The following is a 26,456-nucleotide window of genomic DNA, read 5'->3' as shown; positions in this document are numbered from 1 at the left end:
TTGCCATAGTAGGGCTGATGTACCTGTTTTCCTTCTAGCCAGGAATCTTGAGGGGCTGTCTTAGAATTTTCCTTACCACAAACATTTTATCAAGGATGAATGGGAAATAAAATAAGAATTTGAAAGTGCCAGTCGGTCATTGGTGGCCCTAGTAAGATCAGTATTAAGAGCCATTTTAGTGGAATGGCAGTGGCAGAAACCAGATTGCTCTAGGATGGGGAATCAACTGGAAGTGGGGAAGTGGAGATAACGATTTAGAGATTTCTTTCAAATGGCCCCTTTGGAGAAAGTTGAGAATAATTAACTAATAGAACTAGGTCTCAAAGAACTGAGAAGGAATGGGCTCTAAACCACAGATGGAGAGACTGGCTATGGACTTGTAGGGAGACTCATCTTCCATGAAGACAGAAGGAAAGGAAGTATGGATGAGGGCACAGATAAGTTTGTAAGGGGAGGGCATATTTGGTGATGGGCAACTGGGAAATTGAGGACATTACTGCCTAATAGTTGTTTTCTCTTTAAAGTTAGAGACAAGGTCAATAAAGACAGAGGTGAAGTTTTAGAATTGCTACATTGTGACTAGGAGGCATTTCATAAAATTGTGAAACGAATGAACCCAAGACATTAGGCAGAGAGGTGAGAAACGTAAAGAACCCCGTGCGTTCTTCAGATTGCCCGCCAAACTACACCTGGTTCACCTGGCTCTCCTTTTGCTCTGTTTCCTCTTGCTCTGTTACCAAACTTAGTCTGACCTAGAATTACATAACAGGTCTTCTCTCAGAGGATGTGGACTTCCTGCTGGTAAATTGCCTTGGACTTTAACAATCTTAAAAGCTTTCTGTGTTACCTAAGGGATATCTAGTTTACCAAAATTATTCGAGGCTTTCCCCCCTTTAGGGTGTGAGCTCTTTGAAGTCAAGAGACTGGCTCTTTTCATCTTTGTATTTACAGTTCTTGTGACCCAAGCCTGGTGCATAGGGAGCCCCCAGTTTATTTTTCTAGCCCAGATGAACCAGACTAAAGCTTCTGCTCCGTAGTCAGATTGTGCTATTTTTTCTTCTTCTCTTTACCCTACAGACGGTAATGTTTACAAATACAGGTATATGTTTGGTGAAATGTATGGGAGTATAACATACATGCAGAAAAGTACACAATCACAAGTGTTCAGTTTCCTGCATTTTCAACAAAGTAAACACACCTATATAACATTATCCCGTTCAAGAAACAGAGTATCACCAGCATCCCTGAAGCCCACTTTTATGCCCCCTACTAATCATTATTTCTCTGACAAAGTAACCACCGTGCTGACTTTTAACACTGTAAGTTAGTTTAACTAGAGCTTTATAGTTAAAATTAGTTAACTATAGTTAAATTCTGTAGTATATATTACTTTGCGTTAGCCGCCTTTCACTCTGCGTTGTATTTACACAATTCACTTATGCTTTATAGAGTTGGAGTTTATTCGTTAGCTTTGCCTGATGACATTCTATTACATGAATCAGTCTCAAATTTATTTATCCATTCTATTGTAGATAGATATTTGGTTTTTTTCTAGATTTTGGCTATTATGAATAGTGCTGCCTTGAATATCCTTTACATGTCTCCTGGTGAACATATGTTTGCATTTCCCTTGGGTGTGTATCTAGGTGCAGAATTGCTGGGTCATAAGGTATGTGAAAGTTTTGCTTTAATAAAAAAAATAGACACTGCTAAATGGTTTTGCAGTATGGTCGTTGTATAAAAAAAAAAAAAAAAGGTCGTTGTATAGTTACGCCAAATTATACTGCCAGTCTCCATGTCCTTGGTAATGCTTGGTATTGTCTGACTTTTTCAATTTTAGCCATTCTGGTTTTATTTTGTGTTTCCTTGATCATAATCTTTTTGGCCATTGGAATATATTTTGCTGAAGTCTCTTGCCCATTTTTCTTTGGGATATCTATCTTTTACTTATTGATCTATAAAACCAAACTGAGCACACTGCCACGGAATCGATTCTGACTCCGAGCGACCTCATAGCTTTTCCAAGGCTGTAAATCTCTGCAGAAACAGACCGCCACATCTTTCTCCTGAGGAACCGCTGGTGGCTTTGAACCACCAACCTTTCAGTTAGCAGTTGACTGGATTAACCACCAGGGCTTTTTTATTGATCTGTAAGAGTCCTTTATATATATTCTCGTTACAAGTATTTTGTTAAAAAAAAATTTTATATCTATATTTTCTCGCATCTATGACTTTTTACTCTCTTAATTCTATCTTTTGGTAAACAGATATTCTTAATTTAATTAGTTCAGCTTATTAAATTTTTCCTTTATGGTTATTGCTTTTGTGACCTGCTTGAAAAATTTTTGCCTACCTCAAGGTCATGAAGATATTCTCCTATGTTTTCTTTCTAGACTTTATTGTTTTACTTTTTGCATTTAGACCCATAATATGTCTGGAATTGATTTTTGTATATGGCCCATGAAGTAAGGATACAGGCCTCTTTTTTTGCCATACGGATATTCAGTTGAAAAAAACAATCATTTTACCCACTGCAGTGTTACTTTTTTTTTATATAAATCATGTGACTATACATGTATCAGTGTTTCTGGATTTGCTATTCTGTTCCGTTTGCCTATTTGCTTATCCTTGTGCCAGTAAACACACAGTCTAATTACTATGGCTTCATGATAGGTCTCGATATCTGCTAGTGCAAGTCCTCTAGTTCCCCCCCCCCACCCCCTCAAGATTGCCTTTGCTATTCTTGGCACTTCACATATAAATGTAATTTTAATTAAATATTTTTTGAATACCTACTTATTATGTGCCAGGCACAGTGTTAGGTGCTAGGGATATAGCAGTCAGTAAGACAGACTGGTTCTTTGCTTACAGTTGGGAGAAAAAGCTTGCTCACATAGAGTGAGATGAGAAGAGGGCCTAATATAGAACTCTGAGGAACTCAATAATATTTAAAGTCAGTTAGCAATGATGACAGAGAGAGCAACCTCAAATGTAAGAAAACCAGGAAAGGATAGCATGAAGGAACCTGAAGGAAGAAGGGATTTCCAGTTTTTTTTATGGTTAGTTATGTCAATGTCACTGCAAGGTCATACAAGATAAAGACTGACAGAGCTTCCTTTGGACTTAGCTCAGAGTGGCTCTTAGTGACCTTGGAGATACAGTTTCTAGGCAGAGGTGAGGTGTATGTTTTTATTAGATTGTAAACTCTTAGATGGGAACAAAGTTCCTTGTCAATTAGTGCTTAATAAATGTTATTTCATGATGATAATCAAATGATCTACATGCTGCTGAGCATCATAAGGGCCAAAATGTTTTTCTATTTTAAGCTATTCCCCTTTATATCCATTCTTGCAGCTGATGGAAAAGTAATTGCTCTTCCAAATGGAGAATAATACTTACTCAAAGCTTGGCTGTTTTAGAAAATAAACTATGCTTCTTCCATCTTTCCTTTATTCATTCATTTTTATCCATTCATTCATCAAGCATTTATGAATCACCCACCAACTACACAGGACTCTTATAGGCACCATGCTAGAGATGTAAGTAGGGAAGAAAAGGAAGGAGACCCAGAAAGGATTTATTTGACCCATGCGTATGTCCAAGAGTTAACTCTGCAAACTTTGTTTGCAGTCGTCAGTGACTACCCAAAATGGGTATATAGTTACCCGTCTGTGACCTGAAGACATAATTTCGGAAAATGTACCTTTTCTGGTTAAATAAAAAAACAAGATTTCAGTAGAGAAGGGCTTTGTTTTGTTGGAGGTCCTCCTGTAATTTGTTGTTTGCTTGGTCTTTATAACTTTGTATTTATATTTGAGTTATTTTGTTTTTAGATTTGAGTGCTCATTTTAGAAAAGGAAGGGCAGAGATTACTTCAGTTTCAAATACAATAAAATTCCATTAAACATAGGCGGTATTAGTTATCATGTATCAAGGATCAGGACCAAAGTTTTTCTTTCTTCATTGTGCAGATTATTAGTAGAGCTGCACTTGGGCACCAGATGAATTAATGAATGCCCAATCGAACCATTTTCAAGCATACCTGAGTAACTTAAAATTTTTTATTTTACCAATAAAATCTTAACATAACCAGTTGCTATGGAGTTGATTTTGACTCATGGCTTCCCCATGTGTGTCAGAGTAGAACTGTGCTTCATAATGTTTTCAACAGCTGATTTTTCAGAAGTAGATCACCATCATCCCAGGCATGACTGGGTGGACTCACACCTTTAACATTCTGGTTAGTAGCCAAGCTTGATAACCATTTGTACCACTCAGGGAACCCTTAAGATACTGATATACATATACATCTTAATATACTAATATTTTTTCCTCCATTTTTACTGTTATAAAAATAGAGGTAACACAACATTTGCTAATTTAACATTTTTCATGTATACAGTTCGGTGAAACCATAACATACAAATCTTATATAAATTTCAAATTATTAAAAAAATCTTTTTTTTAAGCAATCTTTGTAAGGATTTTACAAAGGGACTTTTTCTACTTAGTTGGAGTACTTGAAAATGTAGTATAAGTTTGGTAAGTCAGAGAAGTCTTCAGGGATAAGATTAACCTTGAGTTGATCCTTGCAGCCTTTGGAATGCGTAAGGTTAGTATAGCAGCATAACAGAAATGAAGCTTTCTTGAGGAAGGTAGAGGAAGAGAAAAAATGGGAAATATAGGGTAAGGTCACAGTAGGAGTAAGTAACCATTAGTTCTTTTACACAGAGCTTTTGGCAGATTCATTCAATTTATTTTTTTCCTTTTGAACTATCAATTTCAGGTTTTTCCTTGGAAATAACTAGAAACAAAGATGACCAAAATGTTGCAAATTAGTGTCCTCTGGAAATACTTTAGTTCAAATTGATGAAGAAGGTAAATAGGAAATTAAGACAGTTTTAAATGATGCTTAAGATTTTCAGTTCCAAGTTCAATCAGCATAGTCGTCAACTGATATTTACTCTGAACCCTTTGGGTGAATGGCATTGAACCAAATCCCACAAGAAATATGTTCTGCCTGCCTGAGCAAACCCAGAGTTGAACTATTTTTTTTTTTTTATATATATATATAGATAATAATGGTTGATGTTAGTATGTTGTGAGGTTCCAGCTTTGGAATCATGAGGTTAAGATAAGAAAAACTTACCAAAAAAAATATTTTATGGAAACTATCTAATTTTTGTCTTGAGTAAAGAAGTCACTGTCCTATGCAGTGAAACACTAAACATATCAAATTATTATTTAATATTCCACTAAATAGTATTTGTTTTTTAGAAAGATGTATTTGATTGATCATTGTATGAGGTGCGTTGATTCACAGTTATCAGGTAGAATCTTAAATGATTTGTGTCGCCATTGAAAATTCAAATACAAAGAAATCTTGGTGGATAAGTTGTAAAAAAAATTTGTGACAGTTCTATTTGTAACTGTCCTGTAAGATTAATATCACATTTAATATGAATGCATTTTTCATTCTATATTAAAAATGTTTCTTTTAAGTATGGTTGGATTTTAGGTATTTATATTTCCTCAGTGGTCCTCGCTTCCTTGCTTTGCCCTGCCCACCCCAATCTCTGTAGCTCTAGTAGGGCTGCTATTGCTGGCTACCCAGGCATTACCATTTTGATACCATTTAAGGTAGCTCTGCTGGATGTCTTTATTCTGAGTCTTACAATCCAGTTTCTCTTTTAACCACGCTTTCTAAATTAACTTGACAAACCAGTTTATTTTTTCCCCTTTTCATTTCAACAACTCGTGATTTAGACTGGTTAGGAGGATATAATGTAATCCGGGTTCAACTTCTTCCCCTTGGACTCTGTATTTTCGAGGCTTCCTCCTTTCTTGGCTGAACGTGCTGAAGTCAGGCAGAGTACCTTGTGAAGGACTTCAGCCCCCACAGTTCCCTGTGTGCGCATGCCCTCTCTTCTTACAGTTGTCAAAGTGCTTTTGCCAGAGCGGTCACATAATCAACCTGAAAGAAGAAAATAAATACTGTACACTTTTTAATTTCATCGATCCTTAAAAACTGGACACTCAAAGGTAACTGCTATTAAGAATGCATTAATCGAAATTAGGTTATTGCATGTAAAGGAAGATCTATTGTGTGTGATGGGGGAGGGGAAAGAGGTATCTATTTCTGGGACTTTGCTGTAAATAAGCAAAAAAAAAAAAAGCTATACAGGCAATAACTGAGAAACGTTGCATATTTACTTTGTAAATGTTCTCTTAATCCACTGCTTGCCTTTTGTTTAAAAGGGCCTTATTTGTTATAGGTGGGTCTTGACCTTGACAGTGAATTTATTCAGAAAGTGAAATTTGTATGTTTAAGGAGTGTTGAGAAGATAAATGGGTGTTCCTGGTATGATAAATATTCTTAAATTTAAAAGTATATTAATATTAATTACAGCCCTTATAAAATGTTCCGAGTCTAGCTTACTTTTTGGCTTTTTTGTATACTACATTGATTTTTTTCACCAAGACCATGTAATTTAAACTGAAGGCATTAACAAAAAGCATTGATACAAGCAATCTGAAAAGCTGGGTGATATTAAAATTATAATCAAATGCATATTTCAGCCATGATGATATGGCTATTGTAAAAGACAATTCTGGCCCACTGGAAGCAACTCAAATCCCAGATTATAATGGTTTACTGCAGTACTGCTTAAACCAAGTATAAAGACATCTCTTTTTATGACCATCACCTTTGGCAGCAATAGAACTTTGTGCTGTGTGAATCCAAGCTTTGCTTGCCTCTTTGTGTCATATTTTACAGTACTGATCCAAGTCATTGTTTTAGACCAAGGGAACTGAGGAACATAAAAGCATCCTAAGTAGGTTTTTTGGTAGTAGCTGGCAATTTGTGATGTATATCCTAATGGACTTTTTTGGGGGGGGTGGTGGGGGAGGGAAGGCAGAAGAATGAGGAGTGGAGAGTAAGGCGGCCCACTGTTTTGTCTGTGGGTGAAACTTTAAAATGAAAGAGATCAGTTAACCGTTTTAAAGCTAGTCTTTAATAAAACAGTAAACTGCTTTTAATTTTGTTTCTTGGTCTGACATCATTTCCAAATAAAAGCAGTAGGATCTCCACTTTCAATACATATATTTTACAACAGTTATTATCATAAGCATGGCCAAAGGCAGAGCTTCTGTGTATCTGAATGCCCTTTCACAACGGTCCCGAGAAAGCTCCTTCTCCAAATATCTGAGTTAATTAAGCAACTGTATTAAATATATTAGCTTTGTTGCAATTATACTGAATCATGTCTAAAAATAATTATATTTAGTCATATGCTCCTTTAACATTTCAAATATACTTGTTTTCAGAGTCTTAGCACTATAATCATATATTTAAAACAATGAACATGTTCTAAGGGACATACTAACTCAGTGATAACTACATGTATGGAAATCTACTGGTTTTGATTACTATTTCCATCCTTTAATAAGAACACAGGCTGTATAGCAGAGGTGAATATAGCCTTTCTATGCAAAATGGAAAATACCATACACTCCTTATATGGCTAAATAAAGCAGTGTTGGCAATGCACTATAATTACAAAGTATGAGAATTCAGGGTTTTGTACTATGCTATTTTTAACACTTTTGCTAGCATATGGTAATTCAAGGTCTTCAAATCCTAATCTTTCACTGCAGATTCTAGTGATAAGAGAATGGATTCTAAATTTGCCAAAGTCTTGTGACAAAGGCAGCAGCAGGAGGATTCAAAAACGAAAATCTGGCAACCCCAGAATTATCTTGACTGTTTACTTAAATCTCAGAGGGATTTTTTAAGCACCCCATGTCACAGTCACACACACACACACAGTCTCTCGCGCTCTCTTTTTTTTGACCTCAAACCTAACGAGGAGCATTTCTCCACTCTGCGGAGTAATTCTCAAGCCCCTGTGGAGACCTGAAGCACCAGAAGCCAAGAAATCTCTTGTGCGGAAGAATTGGAGATGAGAGAATTGGAGAATAAGGAGAAAAACCATAAACCTTAGAGTAACACGAAGCAAGCACTTCCAAACGTTTCAGGAAGTTTTTACCTCTTTAAAAACGGTCTTTTTTTTTTTTTTTTTTTTTTAATTTCCCCTAACAAAATGGAGTAGCTGAAGCTACAGGGAGACCAGAGAATGATTGTGCAGCTGAGTCCTCCTAACAAATGCCAAGGATTGTCCCCCTTGTGGTTCGCTGCAACTAAATGAAACAATTATCAAAGCAAGAAGGCAGCTTCTAATCAAGAGGGATAACATTGCTGTTTCCTTAAAGTGCTGGAGCCGAAGGGGGAAGAAAGGGTCGGTGTGTGCGGTGTCTTTTTAACCTTGATGAAGGACGCAGCAGTATTTATTGACGTATGCAAATAACTGGGGGAGGGTGGTGCTTGGGAAAAAACAGGAACCAGAATCAGTTTCTCATTGCAGGGTGAACACTCTGAGTTCCGGTGAAGGGAAAAGAGACGTGGCGAAATTGCCGTCTTTCTGTCTTATAAGCACATCTCTCACTAATACAGAAAAGGAACCAAGACACCAGAAAGGGTGAAGACGCTATCAGAGTATTTTTAGAGATCTAGCGCGAACCCCCTCCCCTCATCTCCCCCAGCCCGAACTGTTCTTCTAAATGGGAGATTATGGATTTGCCTTGCAATTGGCTAGTAGTGGTGGCACTGGATTTTCGCAAGTAAAACACCCGCCTGCTTCAGCGAGGGGCGTTAATGATCACATTGACAATAACGCGTCTCTTTTTTCCCGTTTCAGCTGCCCAAACCATGCAGGATGATTTACTGATGGACAAAAGCAAAACCCAGCCCCAGCCCCAGCAGCAGCGGCAGCAGCAGCAGCCCCAGCCCGAGCCCAGCGCAGCCGAAGTCCCATCCACGCCCCTCTCTTCAGAGACCCCCAAGCCGGAGGACAGCAGCGCAGTGCCGGCCCTCAGCCCTGCCGCGGCCCCGCCGGCCCCCAACGGCCCCGACAAGATGCAGATGGAATCGCCGCTCCTGCCGGGCTTGAGTTTCCACCAGCCCCCTCAGCAGCCGCCGCCGCCGCCTCAGGAGCCCGCGGCTCCGGGCGCGTCGCTGTCGCCGTCCTTCGGCAGCACCTGGTCCACAGGCACCACGAACGCGGTGGAGGACAGCTTCTTCCAGGGGATCACCCCAGTCAACGGGACCATGCTCTTCCAGAACTTCCCGCACCACGTCAACCCAGTCTTCGGAGGCACCTTCTCCCCGCAGATCGGGCTGGCGCAGACCCAGCACCACCAGCAGCCGCCGCCGCCGCCCGCGCCGCAGCCGGCACAGCCTGCGCAGCCCCCGCAGCCGCAGCCCCCGCAGCAGCGTCGGTCGCCGGCCAGCCCCAGCCAGGCGCCCTACGCTCAGAGGAGCGCCGCCGCGGCGTATGGTCACCAGCCCATCATGACCAGCAAGCCGTCCTCGTCCTCGGCCGCCGCGGCCGCCGCAGCTGCCGCCGCCGCCTCGTCCGCGTCGTCCAGCTGGAGCACGCACCAGAGCGTGAACGCGGCCTGGAGCGCGCCGTCCAACCCGTGGGGCGGCCTGCAGGCGGGCCGGGACCCTCGCCGGGCGGTCGGCGTGGGCGTGGGCGTGGGCGTCGGGGTGCCTTCGCCGCTCAACCCCATCTCACCGCTCAAAAAGCCCTTCTCCAGCAATGTGATCGCGCCGCCCAAGTTCCCCCGCGCGGCTCCGCTCACCTCCAAGTCCTGGATGGAGGATAACGCTTTTCGGACCGATAATGGGAACAGTCTGTTGCCATTTCAGGTAATGTGTGAGTGCACCCACCCCCGCCTTCCCCCTGCCCAGCTCCATTTGACCCTTCTTCCCTGTCCTTTAATCTTCCGCCGGTTTTTGTTCTTTAAAAAAAAGGTAGCGATGTCCCGGTCTTCGCCTCGTTCCAGAGTCTCCCGGTCACTGGGGCTGTTGAACTCCTGGGGCCGGGGGCGGGGAACATTGTGACTGCTGGAGGAACCCTGTTAGTGCTACCTGGTGGGAAAGAAAGGGGCCTTTTCTTTTAGGTTATTTCTCCTTCACCGTGCTTGGGCCTCTTATTTTGACCTTCTTTGACAAGTAAAGCTGCAAGTGTGTGGCAGGGTGCCGACATAGTCTCAGGATGAATAGGCTGAGATTCCTATCGTTTTTAAGTAGCTACACTTTTCAGGTTATGCAATCCCCGGGCTCAGGGTGCTGCCTGAAAACTGTCCACTCCCAAATTAGCCTGGCTTTATTATTACAGAGGTTAACATCCTTTGAGTGGTGCTGTTTCAGACAGTTGCATATGCTCAATTAAACTAATGTGAACACATGTGTTTATGTCTCACTAAGGTGCTGAAATCATTAATAGCAATCAGCATATTGCCCCTGCCGGGAAAATTATGAGTGTGAGATTCCAGTAAACACCGGCACTCTGTAAGGAACCCCGGTGCGAGAGTGGAAATTCTAGGGAGGTACCCCTGTCTGTGTTAGAAAGGACTTAGAAGTTGTTTGGTTTTTTAGCAGAGGAAAGAGACAATAGGACACGACCTTCAGAGCCATATTGCCATGGAGTCTATTTGCTAGCTAGCACTGAAATATTTAAAGCTGCAGTGTCCTTCACCAGTTGGGTTATTTAAGAAGACAATGCGGATCAATTACGCCATTTGAAACTGGGCAAAGTGAAAGTCTTGCAACTTTAATGAAAAATGAGCCTTGTGTTTTGGTGTTAAATGCCAATGAAAAACCCAGGAAGTGTCCCAGACAAAAAGGTTGAAAGGAGAGTGTCCTTAAATCTATTCTTGTTTTCTGATCCAGCTCAGGCCACAGCAGTTGGCAGTGTCATGGATACCGTGGATCTGAAAGGGGTGGTGAGGGTGAGTGTTCACTGGGGGCTTTTGCTCTCAGGCAGACACACCCTTCACTTAGAAATTGACTTGTCTGTTAGCTTCTAGGCTCAGTGAAAAAGAAAGGGGGAAAGGAAGGAGATGGAGGGCCTTGGACGAGACCCAGTTTGAATTGTCAAGGAAGTGAATCAGATCCTTTGACCTGCATTGAAAGATGGCAGAGCTGACAATTGGACAGAGGTGGTTTAAAGAGACAGGTGCAGTTGGAGCCGTCATTGTGTTGATCTTTACATTTCAGACATTTAGGGTGACTCGCATTCGTGAAGGAGGAGATGGGGTTATTGAGAAGCATGTGACTCTTCAGGCCACAGTAAGGGTCTTTAACCTTACTGGTTCAGAGGGATCCACAAAACCCCTAGAGTGTGTGTATGTGAGTTTTTAATGGGAGAGAATCTATAACCTCATGAAATGTTCACAGGGGTTCTTCAGGCATAGAAGATTTCAATATTAAGGTGTATTTGAAGGTCGTGTATTTTAATAAAATTAAGAGACTGCAAAATGGGGTTAGTTTGGTAGGTAGAGAAAAGTAGGAATCTGCTTCCTGGAATTTCTCTGTGTGCTTCATTTTGGAGGAGGTAGGGCAGTGTGAGTCTATATTTGGCAGGAGAGCCCCTGTCTTTTTGACAGTCCCTTTTTTTATTCTGATGCTCCCTATGCAGGTTCAGCCTAAGAGAATAATCTAAAATCTGGTAGAGAGGTTTGAGGATTAAAAGCTGATTGTGTAGACACATCTAGCTCTCTTTTTCTAGGTGTTGAATACTAGCTTTTGATTACTTATCCCCTGAAATGGGGGGAAAGGGTAAATCTCCAGAATTTTCCCAAATAGTAGTGTGGGAATTGCCTGTTTCTCAGCAAACCATTTGCCAAGGATGCTAATGAGTGGACTTAATTGAGTATGGACTCCTGTTCTTTCATCCCTGGTGGTGCTATTGAGTAGGTAAAAATGGCCAAAAGATTTGTAGGAGGAGAGGTTTGATTGAAAACTGAGCATTTTGTATTTGGCCACAGGAAGAATTGCATGCACTTTATGTCCTTTTTCTTCTTACTTAAAATGGAGCTCTGGTGTTTTGAAGCAATATTAGAACCAGAGAAGGAGTAACCTTGTTATGCTTTGGCTTAAACTGTATCAAGGATGTTTAAAAACAAAAACACCTTGAGTGTTTTGCATGTTTGTGCATTTACTTAAATAATTTTTCTAAAAAAAAAAAAAATACAAACCAAACCCACTGTCATCAAGTTGATTGCAACTCTTAGTGACTCTGTAGGACAGAGTAGAACTGCCACATAGGGTTTCTAAGGCTGTAATCTTTACCGAAGCTGATTGCCACATCTTTCTCCTGTGGAGTGGCTGGCGGGTTCAAACCGTTAACCTTTCGGTTAGCAGCTGAGCACTTAACCACTGTGCCACGAGGGCTTCTTCAGGAAGAAAATATCTTAATTAGCCCTAATGCTTTTCCTTTTCTTAAATTCATTTATTTTGGCAGATGTGCCTTTTTTTTTTTCCTTTAAATTGAAGAGTTTATTTCATAGAATACTGACTTTATTTTTTATTTCACATACTTCGAGCTAAAAGAGGCTTTCAGCAGGTCGACTGTATTTTTTCTTAACATTTAAAAAAATCTATGCACCCCCTACAATGCTGCTTAACTCTTTTTTGCCAGTTTCTACTGGCACAATAGATTTTTTTGAGCTCACTTCTGTGGTTTATGTTGCAAAAGCAATAACTATATTTGAATGTGGTTTTTCAAACTGCACATACTTCCTTACTACCCCTTCCTAATTCTAGTAAGGTTGAGTGTTTCCCTGGGTTGGGGTGGCTGCTTCCTTAGGAATTACTTGTATCTAAAAGTCACTTCATTTGTATAAATAAGGAAACTGAGGTCCGGAGAGGTAGAGTGCTTTAACTCAGGGTTGAGAGCTCTGGCTAATTTTGTCTGTATGTAGCCTTAACTTCCCTGTAGTGCTAGCGATGTCAGGTAGAATTCATTTTGAGTCAGGTTCTCTTTGGACTGTATTCAAAAAGTCTTAGTGGTGGAACTATCTAGTGAGGTTCTCCATCTGACTGATGCCTCCCAATGATGTACCTCCCACCAAGACAGCTCAAGAACAGTAAGGCGCTCCATCAGAGGAATTATTCATATGAATCATTCTGTATTTGTATAAAACAGAAAAGCCTAGATATGGGAAAGGACTAGAGCAGAGATGGTTTCTGTATGGAGTGAATTTGGGCTGGAATAGCATGGTTGTTCCGAGACATAGTTAGACGGGACCTAAGGGACTTTTTAGAGCATTTATTCCAGACCACTCTTCTCATTTTACAGTGGAGGAAATAAAAGGCCTAATATGTGAAGTGACTTGCCCCAGCTTATGTGGGTAGTTTCTGTCAGAGCAGGCTTTGAAGGCAGATTGCCTAGGTATAAATCCCAACTTTTCCAGTTACTGGCTTCATAATCTGGAACAAATTATGTAAACACTCTGACCCTCAGCTTCTTCATCTGTAAAATGGAAATAATAATAGTTCTTTGCCTCTTAAAATTTCAAATGAAAAACTGCATATAAAGTGCTTAGCACAGGGCCTGGCCCGTGGTAAAACTTCCTTAAATGTTGGATTAAGATAACTGCTGTTCTTTTTTTCTGTTTGAAGGTACCCTCAAGATCTTGCAGAGGGTATCATAGGATAAATTACTAGCATGTAATACAGTGCAGCCTAGATAGCCGCAGACTAATGTGTAACATCATTTACTCTCAGGATCATGCAGAGCCTCTGGTCACAGTAATGAGGTAGTAATCCCAACATTTACTATGTTACAGGCCCTGTGCTAAGTACTTTAACATGGAGTTTCTCATTGGAACTCCTTTGAGCCAGAGGACTATTATTCTCCTCATTATACTGATAAAGAAATTGAAGGTCAACACATTTACATTATTTGCTCAAGATCACACAGTCAGTACCTGGCAGAGTTGGGATTTGAACTCAGGCAGTCTGCCCCCGGACTATACTACTTCCAGGCCATTAGTGAACATTACAGTGTAGATGTTGGTGACTGGGATACACATGCAGTTGACCTTATGGTATATCCTGGCAATTATATTTTAAATAAATTTTATATTTATCAAAATGGAGGAAGGAAAATAGTGACCATACATGTCACCACTTAGATTCAGCAGTTGCCAATATTTTTCCCTATATATTTACTTGTTAGGCATTTTTGAAAATTGTTTTTGAAAAAATATTTTGGAATTATCTTCTTCTTTCTGTGTCTGCATCTCTCCCTTTATCCTCTCTCTCTTCCCCCACTACCTAGCTGAGAATGATTATATAGTAAATTTTGTATTTCCTGGTATATGTCTAGTTAAATGTAATTTTGCTGGCAGATTGTCTGTAACAGAGGAAGAGGAAGAAATCTCCTGCATTAATTAATGGGGATATAAGTTATTTTAAAAATAAATATACATGCTTATAAATTTTGAGGAAACATACAATAATTTTCAAGCAGTCTATGTGCCTTTTTTTTAAAACCACCTTTTCAGGAAAAAATATAAATCATCTAATTTATGCTTGCTTTTGAATACAGATAGTATGACCTAGATTTAAAATTGGAGACTCTTCTCTAGTTGGTTTCTTAACTACTACTGTAATGCAAAACCACTTAAGGTCCACCCAACCCCACAAACTGTTTCAGAACCTATTATGAATGGTTAATGTGAATGCCGGCAAAGCCACATTATCTACGTTCTATTTAAAAGACAGGTTGGTTAGGAAATATTAGGTTTTCTGTGCTACCGAAAATATTAATCTAATAACATAAATTGTATGCTTCAAAACTGCTTATTGAAAAGTGGTTAGCTTTATATAAACTCTTCATGACCTTGCAGTGAGTTGATATAAAAGTATACCCTCAGAAATGTAATGCTTTTCGATATTCTCTGACAAGACACTATTTTTCTACTTAAGTAATTTTCTCCATTGGTTGGCCTATTTTGCTACCTTTTAAAGGGCTGCTCAAGGCATAATGCTTGTCCAGTTGTATCTGGTTGCCATTTCTCAGGTGATTTTGTGTTATGATCTGCAGGTATCAAAAGATTATGCTTTGCCTACTGCAATTGAAAAGTTTGATGAAGCATGTGGGTTCTACAGAGGAAAGAGAATTAGATGAATGGGAACATATGGTGGTGAACAGCCCACAAAGCTTGGAATGAGAGAGGCACTGGTTGATACCCTAGTCTGTCACTGGCGATTGGGGTCAAGTCACTTACCCAGTGATTCTTTTTCCTGATCTGCAAAAATGAAGAGCGCGAGCCCAGCCTCTAGGTTTCTTTTCTGAGAGAATGTGTACCAAGCGTTTTGAAAATTAGATGATGTTCTAGGAATACTGTAAGGGCTTTTAGGTGCGTGCTTAACTATCGTGATTGTAGTCAGAGCTAGAGAAAGCAAGAAGAAAATTAATATTGGGGGGGGAGGTTTAAATTTCACACTACCTGTGGTTTGTAACTCTCAGATCAAACTAATTACTATATGTGTGAATGATTCTTCAAGCCCTCTCGTGAGGCTGTCTCTCTTTACTTTCATCTTGTTGGTGTGAACAGAGATCTTTTGTGATTTTCATAAGTTAATTTTTTTTGGTAAATAACAGTTATGAGGATTAAAAAGTACAGAACATAGAATTTTATTGTGTTCTTTAGTTTCTCTTTAATAGAGGAAATAATTTTTGTTACTATCTAGTAGTCCTTTTTTTTAGTAGTCCAGTGTTAAACACTGGCTGATGGCATCCGGAAATAGAGAGGGTCTAGACAGAAGTATCTAGCAGGGATGGAAGAGCAATGAAAGGCTCTTTGTATAGTATTATGAGGGCTACCTACCCTATAAAGCCAGGCATGGTGCTCTGAGGGCTTAGGGAGTCTAGATGTAAGTCACAAGAATGATGTAGATTTGTGACTGCCTCTTTCTGCCTACGATTGACTCACTAATGCAAGTCTAAGAATTTTCCTTGCTTTGTGAACATTTTAATTGGTGATGGGAGAAATATTCAAATTATTAATTTCCTGACTTCTGTAAATGTTAATTGTGGTAGTTCTGGAGCTACCAAGGCTCTAATCTAAAGCACTTACCACTGCTTCTCTGGAGGCCAAGCCTGATTCTGTAGGGGCCAGTGTGGCTGTCAGAGATAGAATTCAGGTTAGAGTCCTGGGTTTGATTCTTGAGGGTTGCAGAAATACAGCCACAGATTTAAGGGGGGCTTTCCTGGAGAGGTTACTGTGCTTGGCAGCAGTAGATTCAGAAGGAATTTTCCCTAATTCACAAGACTGTGTAAGTATTAATAAAAAGGCTGAGGCCCTTGCTTGGTATCCAGGGTCCCCTGTATTTGTTAGCTGCATTTGTTTTGAGAAGGACATCAAAATAATACAATACCCGGAAGCTGAAGTACATGGACTGTGATTGCAAGCAAAGATGCCAAAAGAAACTTAATGATGTAAATCCCATTCCCTCGATTGGGGAATTCTGTAATAGTTATGGGGTTAATGAATTTTCCACAACTAGTCTGTATACCACCGTGTGGATGACTTGTTCTGTGGGGTGCAAATATCCCATTTCACCTGGGCTGTTAAGCTTTCATTCTGCTACATTTACTTTTCATATCCTTTGCTGTTCTTTACAGGTGCTGGACATGTAAACTTCTTAAGGTTAAGCCATTCTAATATTTGCATTTTGACTTAAAATAGAAAAGTACTACCCACTCCCGCTGCCATCGAGTCAATTCCAACACATAGTGAGCCTATAGGACAGAGTAGAACTGCCCCATAGAGTTTCCAAGGATGTAAATCTTTACAGAAGCAGACTTGCCACAGCTTTCTCCCAAGGAGTGGCTGGTAGGTTCGAACCGCCAACCTGACTAGCAGCCAAACGTTTTAACCATTGTACCACCAGAGCTCTTAGGAAGGTACCAGTGAATTACAATAATGCAGTAGGTTAAAATCTTGGAATAAAGCTTGCTCTTCTCGCCTCAGAAGCACTGTTATGTAATTCTCAAAATTAATAAATATTACGATATAAATCCTTGTTGGCAGACCTCAGAGGAAGAAACAGCAGTGGGCACCAAGCATCCTTTATGTCATTTGAAGTGATCATAGAATTAATGTACATGATGGGAAGAAAACATTTTGTGTTCATTTTGTATGCTTAAGACTGTTGTTGTGTAGCCAAATAACTTCATTCCTCAAGAGTTCAAACTCATTTCAGGGTCAACTGCAGTGGTTAAGCACATGGCTGCTAACTGGCAGGTCAGCAGTTCAAACCCACCAGCCCCTCCATGGGAAGAAGCTTTGGCAGTTGGCTTTGGTAAAGATTACAGCCTTGGAAACCCTATGGGGCGGTTCTACTCTGTCCTATAGGGTCGCTATGAGTTGGAATTGACTGGCTCGCTGGCAACGTGTTTTTTTTTTTTTTTTTTGGCATAGGCAACAAGCATCCCTGGTGGTGCAGTGGTTGAGTGCTTGGCTGCTAACTGAAAGGTCAGCAGTTTGAACCCACCAGTTGCTCCATGGGAGAAAGATGTGGCAGCCTGCTTCCGTAGAGATTACAGCCTTGGAAACCCTATGGGTCAGTTCTACTCTGTCCTATAGGGTTGCTATGAGCCAGAATCAACCCCTTGGCAACAGGTTTGGTTTTGGTTTAGTCAGGCAGCAGAGCAGGAATGGGAACTCAGATCTTTTGACTCCATGCCCAGTTCCATTACTCTGCACCTGCTTGCCTTGCCTCCTATCTTGTCACGAACCATCTCTCAGTATGCCTTTGATGCTGCACTCTTTCCCCAGATCTTCCCTGATTCCCCACATCCTACACTGTCTTTATAGCACTTAGCAATATCTAAAATGAGCATATTTATTTTATGTTTTGTTTTCCACACTGGATATAGGTTCCACTAGGGCCAGGATCTTTTCATGGCACTGTCACCAGAAGCTGCGATAATGCTTGGAATATTTTAGGAACATCATAAATATTTGTTGAGTGTGTAAAGATTTACGTTAACAAATGATTGACTAGGTATTTGTTGGTCGTTTCATGTAGCTAGCAATGTAAGAGTAATTTGATTTTATAAACATTTATCTGGCTGCTATCAGGAGTCAGGCACTAGGGATTAAAGCTGAGCCATATCCTGTCCTCAGAGAGATCCCTGACATTTATTAAAATTTACAGGAACATGATATGTACAACAAAGAGTGCGTACTTGAGTCAGAGGAAAGAATGATTGAATTTGTCTGTAGTGGTTGGGAAAGCTCCATGAAAGCCTTCATCGTATAAAATAGTTTCAAAGTTTTTTCTGATTTTTGAAGTACTCTGTGTTCTCTATTAAAAACTTGAGGAGAAAAAAACCCGCAAAAGCATAAAGAAGGGAAAAACGCAATTGCCCGTAATTTCTATTACCTAGAGATAAATCCTGAAACCTGTTGCCGTCAAGTTGATTCCAACTCATAGCAACCCAGCGGGACAGAATTGAACTGTCCCATAGAATTTCCAAGGCTGTAGTCTTAATGGAACCTGGCTGCCATACCTGTTTCTATGGCTGGTGGGTTAGATGATGTAGGGTTTTGTGTAGCTTTGTTACCAATTAACTACTATTTGTAGGCAAGTGTGGAAACCTAACCATCATCTATTAACTTTGTTTTTATTGGCAAAAAGTCAGCTTAACTAAAGAGCATTTTGGAATACAATTTGTTTAAGATGTAAGACATCAAGACCTGGTCAGAACAAGTGACCAGACCTTTGCCAGTTCTGAACTCTTTTTCAGCATCATGTTCTACATATACCTAAGTTAAAGCAGAAAAGCACTGGATTTTGTTTGTTTGTTTGCGGGTTGTTGGTGGTGGTTGTTTAATATGATAGTTTTAACAGATGCCCTTGTTGCCATAGTGCTTGTTCAAAGAGGAAAAGAAATCTGGAAGAAAAGAAAAAGTTTTATTATTTAAATCTATACAATGGCGTTATTAAAATAGTAGAGATAATTTTAAAAATAGTTGCCATTAAGTTGCAAAAACACAATCTACATCTCTGAATATTTTACAGTGTGAATGAAGCTGCAGTTTTCATTATTTCAGTATTTTGCCGTGGTTGTCAAATTTAATTTTGTGTTTATTTTAAGCAAAGACAGACTTATAATTTTAGCATTTTAGAAGATTTGAGGGCTGGGTGGAGAGATTGATTCTATCGTATTTTGACCTTGAATTTGTCAATATTCCAAAGGCATGAGCTCATATGAAGTTAGCAAACCTATTCAGTTAACGTTTTAGAGCTTACCACCTACTGTCTGCTTATTTGCCAGTGCAGATGATTTTATTTGGCCTGTCAACTCTGGGGTAATCCAGAATATGAAATGTTATTCTAGAGTAGCTATTTTAAAGCGGGTGAATCATGGAAGTATAACCCAAGATTTTCATTTTAAAATGCAATGGGATATTTGATGTTCTTTTAGACCTAGATTTTGTTGAAAATGAAACGTAGAGCAAGACTTATATATGAAATTGTAGCTTAATGTCAAAAATTCAAGATCTAGTAGTAGGGTAGGGAAGAAAGGAGGAAAAATCTCTTGATAGTGAATATATTCCTTTACATTGTGGAATATAATGGGGGACTGAAGCTGACAAGGGGTTGGAGCGACACATTCTATTAGAGGAACATAAATAATAGAGAATGTATTGAATACTGGGACGTCAAAGGACATTGAATGACGGTGAAGAACATTTCAGCGAAGAGGACAAAGCTAGGTAAAAGGATGCTTCAACTTTTGTTACAATAATTAAATATTCAAAAAGGCAGCCGTTTTAATACTGTCCAGAATGTTAAGCAATTGACCATTTTATGTTCCAATTTTATGTAAGCAAGCCATAGGCAAGCAAGCCGACATCAGAAATTTATATTAAGAAGTTTCTGCTAGAGAGTGTCATATGCAAGTTCAAAACTCAGCCTCTTAATCTCCTGTGGCATGATCATAATATTCATGATGCCCCTAAGATACTTCGTGTTTGTTCTAAATCATCAAAGAAAGAGACAGTGTGTTCAGCATAATTTGCATTGCTTATATTGTTAATAGTCTAGTCTGATGGCTTCTCACTGTAGCCAGAGTTATAAAAAGACATATAGGAAAAGTGTGTGTTATAGATCTGTGTTCTATAGAGAGAGCTGTAGAAATCATTCATGCCATGTAAAATTCTTAAATACTCTTCTATGTATTATTATTATATTATAAATCTATGGAGATTCATGTATGTGTTATATGTGGCAATCCTGTTAACATAAATACTATGTTCTTGAACTCGTGTTGATTATTGTGGATTACACAAATTATCTGAATCCTATCCTCAGGAACTAACTCATGAAATAATATGAAAATAAGTGCCAGATTGTGTGATGTGTTAATTGCCGTGAAAGGTCAAGGAAGGGCGAGAATAATTTGGTCTAGAATGGTAAAAAGTGATAGAGAGGGTCTCTGTAGCATCAATTTGTGGGATAGATAGGATTTGGCTAGCTGGAATAAGAATCCAAAATGAGGAAAGAAAAATGAGCTATAAGTGGGGCTACTGAGCAGACCTTCCTGATTCGAGCAGGAGACCTTTAGGATTTACCGGAAGATAAGGATGAATTTTTTTTTTTTTAAGGATGAATTGGTTGTTTGTTAGGATAAAGAAAAAAATTACTAGATTCCATTTGGTTTTACAAAGCATTTAAGATGTCTTTGTACATATTGCATTGCAAGATTACATAGATTAAAAGTACATGAGAAAAAAAGATAAAAAAATACATAAGAAAGATGAGATAAAGATAAAAGAAGGATAAGGATGCAAAATGGAGTTTAGAATTAGACCTATGGTGCTTATCATGGTAGAGTTTTGAATGTCTGCCCTGGAAATGTGGATTTTGTGGGCAATGGGAGCCCTGAAGGATTGTAATCAGAGAGGTGGTATAATAAAAATATATGTTTAGAAAGACCAGGCAGGTGGATTGGAGAAGTTTGTGTGCCTGCTACAGTGCTGCCTAAGGGCAGGGAAGCTGGTGAGAGGGCTATGATCTTGGGCTTAGCACCTATCTGGGAAGATACAAGTGAGAAACCTTACAAAGGAAAATATTGTTAGGACTGTTGACTGGTGGAATAGAGGATATGGAGGAGTTAAAGATGTTAAGATGTTATGCTTAACACATTACTTTTAGTGTATTCTTTCGCCTTTCTCTTTCCTTTCATGGCTTTGCCCAGCTAAAACTTTTTTTAAATTCATTTTGGTTGTTGTTGAAAATACACACAGCAGAGCATACAACAAATCAGCAATTTCTGCATGCACAATTCAATGACATTACATTCTTTAAGTTATGCAACCATTCTCACCCTCCTTTTCTGAGTTGTTCTTCCTCCATTAACATAAACTCATTGCTCTCTGAGTTTCCTAGCTTATCTTTTGAGTTGTTGTTGGTTGTCATTTTGATCCCATGTAGATAGATCTTAAGAGAGCACAATGCTCAAAGCAGACATTTTTTATTAGCTAGGCTAAACTGTTGTTTGGTTTTAAGACTTCGGGAGATATTTTTGGTTTAAGGTTTGAAGATTATTTCAGGGCAGTAGTTTCAGAGGTTCATCCATTCTCCCTCACTCTACAAAGTCTGGATCCTATGAGAATCTGGAATTCTGTTTTGCATTTGTCCCCCTTTTGGTCAGGATTCTTATATAGACTCTTTGATCAAAATGTTCAGTAATGATGGCTGGGCAGCAGCCAGTTCTTCTGGTCTCATGGCAAAGGAGGCAGTTGTTCATGCCCCAGCTAAACCCAAAAGATACTGTGTTTCCCATACCATTCTCCGTAAAGGCTTGTATCCATTAACAAATTGAGGGAAGAGAGAAGATGGTCTTCCCGTTTTCTCTTTGATATTTCCAGTGCACCAGGCTGCTGTCTTCTCTCTGGGACCTGTCATTTGAAGCCCAAGAAGTCAAAACTGTTGTTGTCTATTCTCATTCTTAAACTACTGAAAAGAATGTTCCCACTTCCTGAGTCTTTGTCCCCATTAGTACTATATGAATGTTATAATTTTAGGGAAATGCTGGTATAGGAAACCCAGAAAGGCAAGAAAAGCCTCTTTGGATCCTCTGCTTGGACAGTAAGTAAAGACAATTCAAAAAGATGGGAGATTTGTAGGGGGATTATACAGTCTTGGCCCCTGACTCACGGGGACCCCATGCGTAATGGAGTGGACTGTTGTGATCCGTAGGGTGTTCTAGGTTGAGTTATGGTACTGAGGGTCTGTTCGAGTAAAAATGGGCAGCATGCATGTCATTACATGTGGGAAGGTATAACTGATATGAGATCAGGCCCTGGGAGTAAATGAGAGCATCTCTTTATGTTATAATATGCTGTATAAAAACCTCTATAGCTCTTATTCCAGAGAATTCACAGAAGGGTCTTACCTGTTTAACAATTCATGTTGGCCCATCATGGGTAGTATACTTGCACATAGGCTGGAGAACAGGATCTGTGCTTATAATTTTTGCATTAAAACACATACCTACATCTCTCTCACTTTTTTGCGTATTTATATACACATATACACGTACCCTGTGGAGACTGAGCAGGAGACATCTTGAGTGAACCATGGTAATGGTGGAGTAGTATCAGTGACCAAAAATTTAAAATTTCACTTTCATTTTGGAATACTATTTTGTCAGTAGTCATTTTTTTTTTCCAATGGGAAATAACATTTATTTAAAAAATACTATTGTAAATAATGCATTTAACAATCTTCACAAAATCGTGATGCTTGTATGATGGGAAAGTGTATGTCAAAATCATTCCACTGGACACTTTATGTATACTTTTATGTTACAAAAATACTCCCTTCATCATTTAATAGTCATTCTTAATTGTATTTCGTTAATATGAATTTCATTTGATTTCTTGAGCATTCATTGCTGGTTGAAAGAGACTTAAGAAGCATGCTGAGAATCAGAGTAATGCTGCCAAAGTTGCCAAATTGATTGTATATCATTATATTGATAAATAAGTCACTATGTTAATGTTCAGATGTCGTTGCAGTGGTATTTTGTTTATCAATGTATAGCTTACAAGTTGGGGAAAGATTTTTCATTCTGATGTTTTGTAGTTAGGTTTCTTTAAAGTTTGGCGTGTATGTGATGTCTTTGTTTATTAAGAAAAAATTCTTTTAGTCTAGTGATGTGGGGAACACCAGGAAAGTTGAAGGTGAATGGTTTAAGATACGTTTTGGTGGGATGGGTGACTATTTTGGGGTAAGTCCAAAAGTTTGTGTGCCTGTGGAAATCAAAAAGAAGAAAACCTATTTATGTAGTTGCTTGAGATTAATATGTACAAGAGCAAAAAGTTGAAAATCAAGTTGAATGTACGTTTTTCTGTTTAGTGACTTGGGGATAAATTTAGCTTTTCATAAATATGGCTTATTTAAGTAACTATAATTTCAGAGTTTAAATGTGGCCATTGATTGGAGTTAAAATGACAGGGTATAATTCACCCTGTACCAGGGACACTTGGTATGCTTCAGCTAATTTGCCACATTATAGTCAGCTTTAGGCTAGAAGGTTTACCTTAGACATTGTGCTTTAAAATGGTGCTCCACTGAGTCCTGAGACAAAAAAAAGTAGTTGAGATCGCCACGTTTGCTTTGTGTCTAACCTAAAACCCTACCCACTTCTGCTCTAAAGACCCAGTCAGTTGGATGTCAAATCATGAAAATAATAAGAGTTCTACCGTATTGAAGTCGAAAAACTTAGATAATTTCTAGGTTGTTCATAAGACTCAGAAGCCTTAATCAAGTTGATGTATTATACCTGTAGTTTCTAACTTTACCGTATGTTCTCATACCAGGGACCTTAGTGTCCACCTGATTTGCTTTTCCAAAATAAAGTAGATTGATACAGGTGTAGATTTTAATTTAGGTAATTTAGATCATTCCACCACCCATCTGTCAGCTTATCATACTGTGGTGGCTTGCATGTTGCCTATGGTGCTGGAAGCTATGCCACTGGTTTTTCAAATACCAGCATGGTCACCTATGGATAGGTTTTAGTGGAACTTCCAGACTGAGACATCTAGGAAGAAAAGCCTGGTGATCTGCTTCCAAAAATTAGCCAATGAAAACCTTATGGATTACAACAAAATATTGTCTGATATAGTCCTGCAAAATGAGGTCCCTAGGTTGAAAAACACTACACAATAGCCACAACAGTGAACTCAAACGTGCCAATGATTGTAAAGATGGCTCAGGACCAGGCAGCATTTCATTCTGTTTTATGTAAGATCACCATGAATTGGAGCCTCCTTGACAGCAACTAACAACAACAACAATTTAAATCACTAGACAGAACAACTTACATATAAGCTATGTTCTTCTAGTTGAACTTCGTTGTTTCTGTTTGTTAAACTTAATGCATCCTCAGTACAGCTTATTTCATTTTAAAGCCCTTATTCATTGATGTTTTCAGAGAGAAACCTGTTGATCATACAAAGCTGGGTTTCTTAAACTTGCTGAGCAAGGGAGAGTAGCACCACTCTGACAGTCTCAAAAGTGTCCTAAAAGAGGGGGAAGTTAGGGTACTTAAATAAAATTTGGGGAGCCGAGATTAGTCATAGGGTGGTTTTAGGGCAGAAGTTACTAAGCACGGTTTGGCAGGGATTGGCCAGAATTTGTAAACTGGCCATGTTGCTGGAATAAGTTGGTGGTCTTAACTTTGGAACCATAGAGTTTCAACAAAAATTACTATTAAATCTATTTGTAACAGTACTGCCCAATAGAAATAGACTGTAAGCCACATAGGTAACTTAAAATTTCCTGGTAGTACATTTAAAAAATAAAAAAGAAATAGGTAAAATTAATTTTAGTAATATGTTTTGTTAAACCTACTATATCCAAAATATGTCTTTTCAGTGTGTAACTAATATAAAAATTATTGAGGTATTTACATTTTTTTTTTTTTTTTAATTCTAAGTCTCCGAAATCCAGTGTGTATTTTACACCTATAACACATCTCAGTTCGTTCTAGCAACATTTCCAGAGCTCAGTAGCCACATGTGGGTAGCAGCTACCATACTGGACAGTGCAGGTATATAGTCTTATCTTGGAACATGTGGGTCTGTGTGAACTGATGTTTAAAACAATTTGGACTTCGATAGTGTCATGGATTGAATTGTGTCCCCCCAAAAATGTGTGTATAGTTTTGCTGGGCCATGATTTTCCAGTATTGTGTGGTTGTCCTCTATTTTGTCATAGTAATTTTGTGTTAAAGAAGATTAGGGTGGGATTGTAACACCCTTACCCAAGTCACATTCCTGATCCAATGTAAAGGGAGTTTCCTTGGGGTATACTCTGCACCGCCTTTTATCTCTCAAGAGATAAAAAGGAAAGGGAAGCAAGCAGAGAGTTGGGGACCTCATACCACCAAGAAAGCAGTGCCAGGAGCAGAGTGTGTCCTTTGGACCCAGGGTCCCTGTGCAGAGAAGCTCCTAGTCTGGGGGAACATTGATGAGAAGGCCAACAGAGAGAGAAAGCCTTCCCCCGGGAATTGACGCCCTGAATTTGGACTTTTAGCCTACTTGACTGTGAGAAAATAAACTTTTCTTTGTTAAAGCCATCCACTTGTGGTATTTCTGTTATGGCAGCACTAGATGACTAAGACAGATAGTTTGTATTCCATGTCATGATTTGACACAGTTTATCTGTACTGCCAGTTAGACGGTATAGTTTTACAACTTGTGGTTTCTGTTTCATTTCTCACTTTTATGCATAAATCTGTGGACTTCCATTAGCATGCTGCTATTAATAAAACGTTGTATAGAGAGACACAATTTATAATTTACAAAGAGAATATAAGAGTTTTCTTGGATGCTTGCTATCTACCAGGCTAAGCTTTCACTTCCAGTAGATAAAATGTTTTATCAAATTTTGTAAAGCTATGGAGGATTTTTTAACAATAAAACAATTGTCCAAAAAAGGCTAAATGCCTATATTATGCAGACAGTTTTTATTAATTTTATGTGGTGCTTTCTTTACAGTTGACAAAGCACTTTTACATATATTCTCATTTGTTATCTCCAAGGATATTTCTAGGTACTATCTTTGAGCTTTTATGTTTACATTTTAAATGAAATTTTTAAAAAGCATTTTATTATGTTTTGGATGAAAGTTTACAGAGTAGATTAGTTTCCATTCAACAATTTATACACATTTTGTTTCATGACATTAGTTGTAGTCCCCTCAACGTGACAGCTACCCATGCATGTCCTCCCTGAGTTCCGGTTTCCATTTGCCCATTCTCCCTGCCCCTTCCTGCCTTCTGAACTTTGTTTTTGGGCAGCTGCTTCCCTTTTGGTCTCGTATGGTTGATTGTTCTGAGGAGCACATTCCTCACGGGTGTTATTGTTCATATTATAGTGAAATTTTTTTATCTAAGGGTAGATGACCTGTCAGAAAAATCAAAGTTATTCATATGAAAAAGTATTTATACCCATTGAAATTTTGTTCATACCTTTCGTTTTTCCAGGTGACCATAAATTATTCAATAGTT

At 39.1% G+C, this 26,456-nt stretch overlaps 1 protein-coding gene across 8 annotated transcripts in view; it reads left to right on the top strand.

Moving 5' to 3' along the window:
* The window catches only part of CPEB3 (cytoplasmic polyadenylation element binding protein 3), a 219,743-nt gene that overhangs the window by 45,470 nt on the left and 147,817 nt on the right, over positions 1 to 26,456 (top strand). For 2 of the 8 annotated variants that reach the window (XM_049855725.1, XM_049855724.1), the window contains exon 2: positions 8,760 to 9,772. In XM_049855725.1, coding sequence (XP_049711682.1) covers positions 8,771 to 9,772 — 1,002 coding nt within the window. In that variant the 5' untranslated portion in view covers positions 8,760 to 8,770. Of the gene's footprint in view, positions 1 to 5,464; positions 6,043 to 8,415; positions 9,773 to 26,456 lie in introns of those variants that run through there. The other 6 variants (XM_049855729.1, XM_049855728.1, XM_049855722.1 and 3 more) reach the window with 4 other exon arrangements.

Source organism: Elephas maximus, chromosome 16 (assembly GCF_024166365.1).
Source record: "Elephas maximus indicus isolate mEleMax1 chromosome 16, mEleMax1 primary haplotype, whole genome shotgun sequence".
Classification (NCBI taxonomy): domain Eukaryota; kingdom Metazoa; phylum Chordata; class Mammalia; order Proboscidea; family Elephantidae; genus Elephas; species Elephas maximus.
The sequence above is the reverse complement of the archived record's forward strand: the minus strand, read 5'-3'. Positions and strand labels throughout refer to the sequence as shown.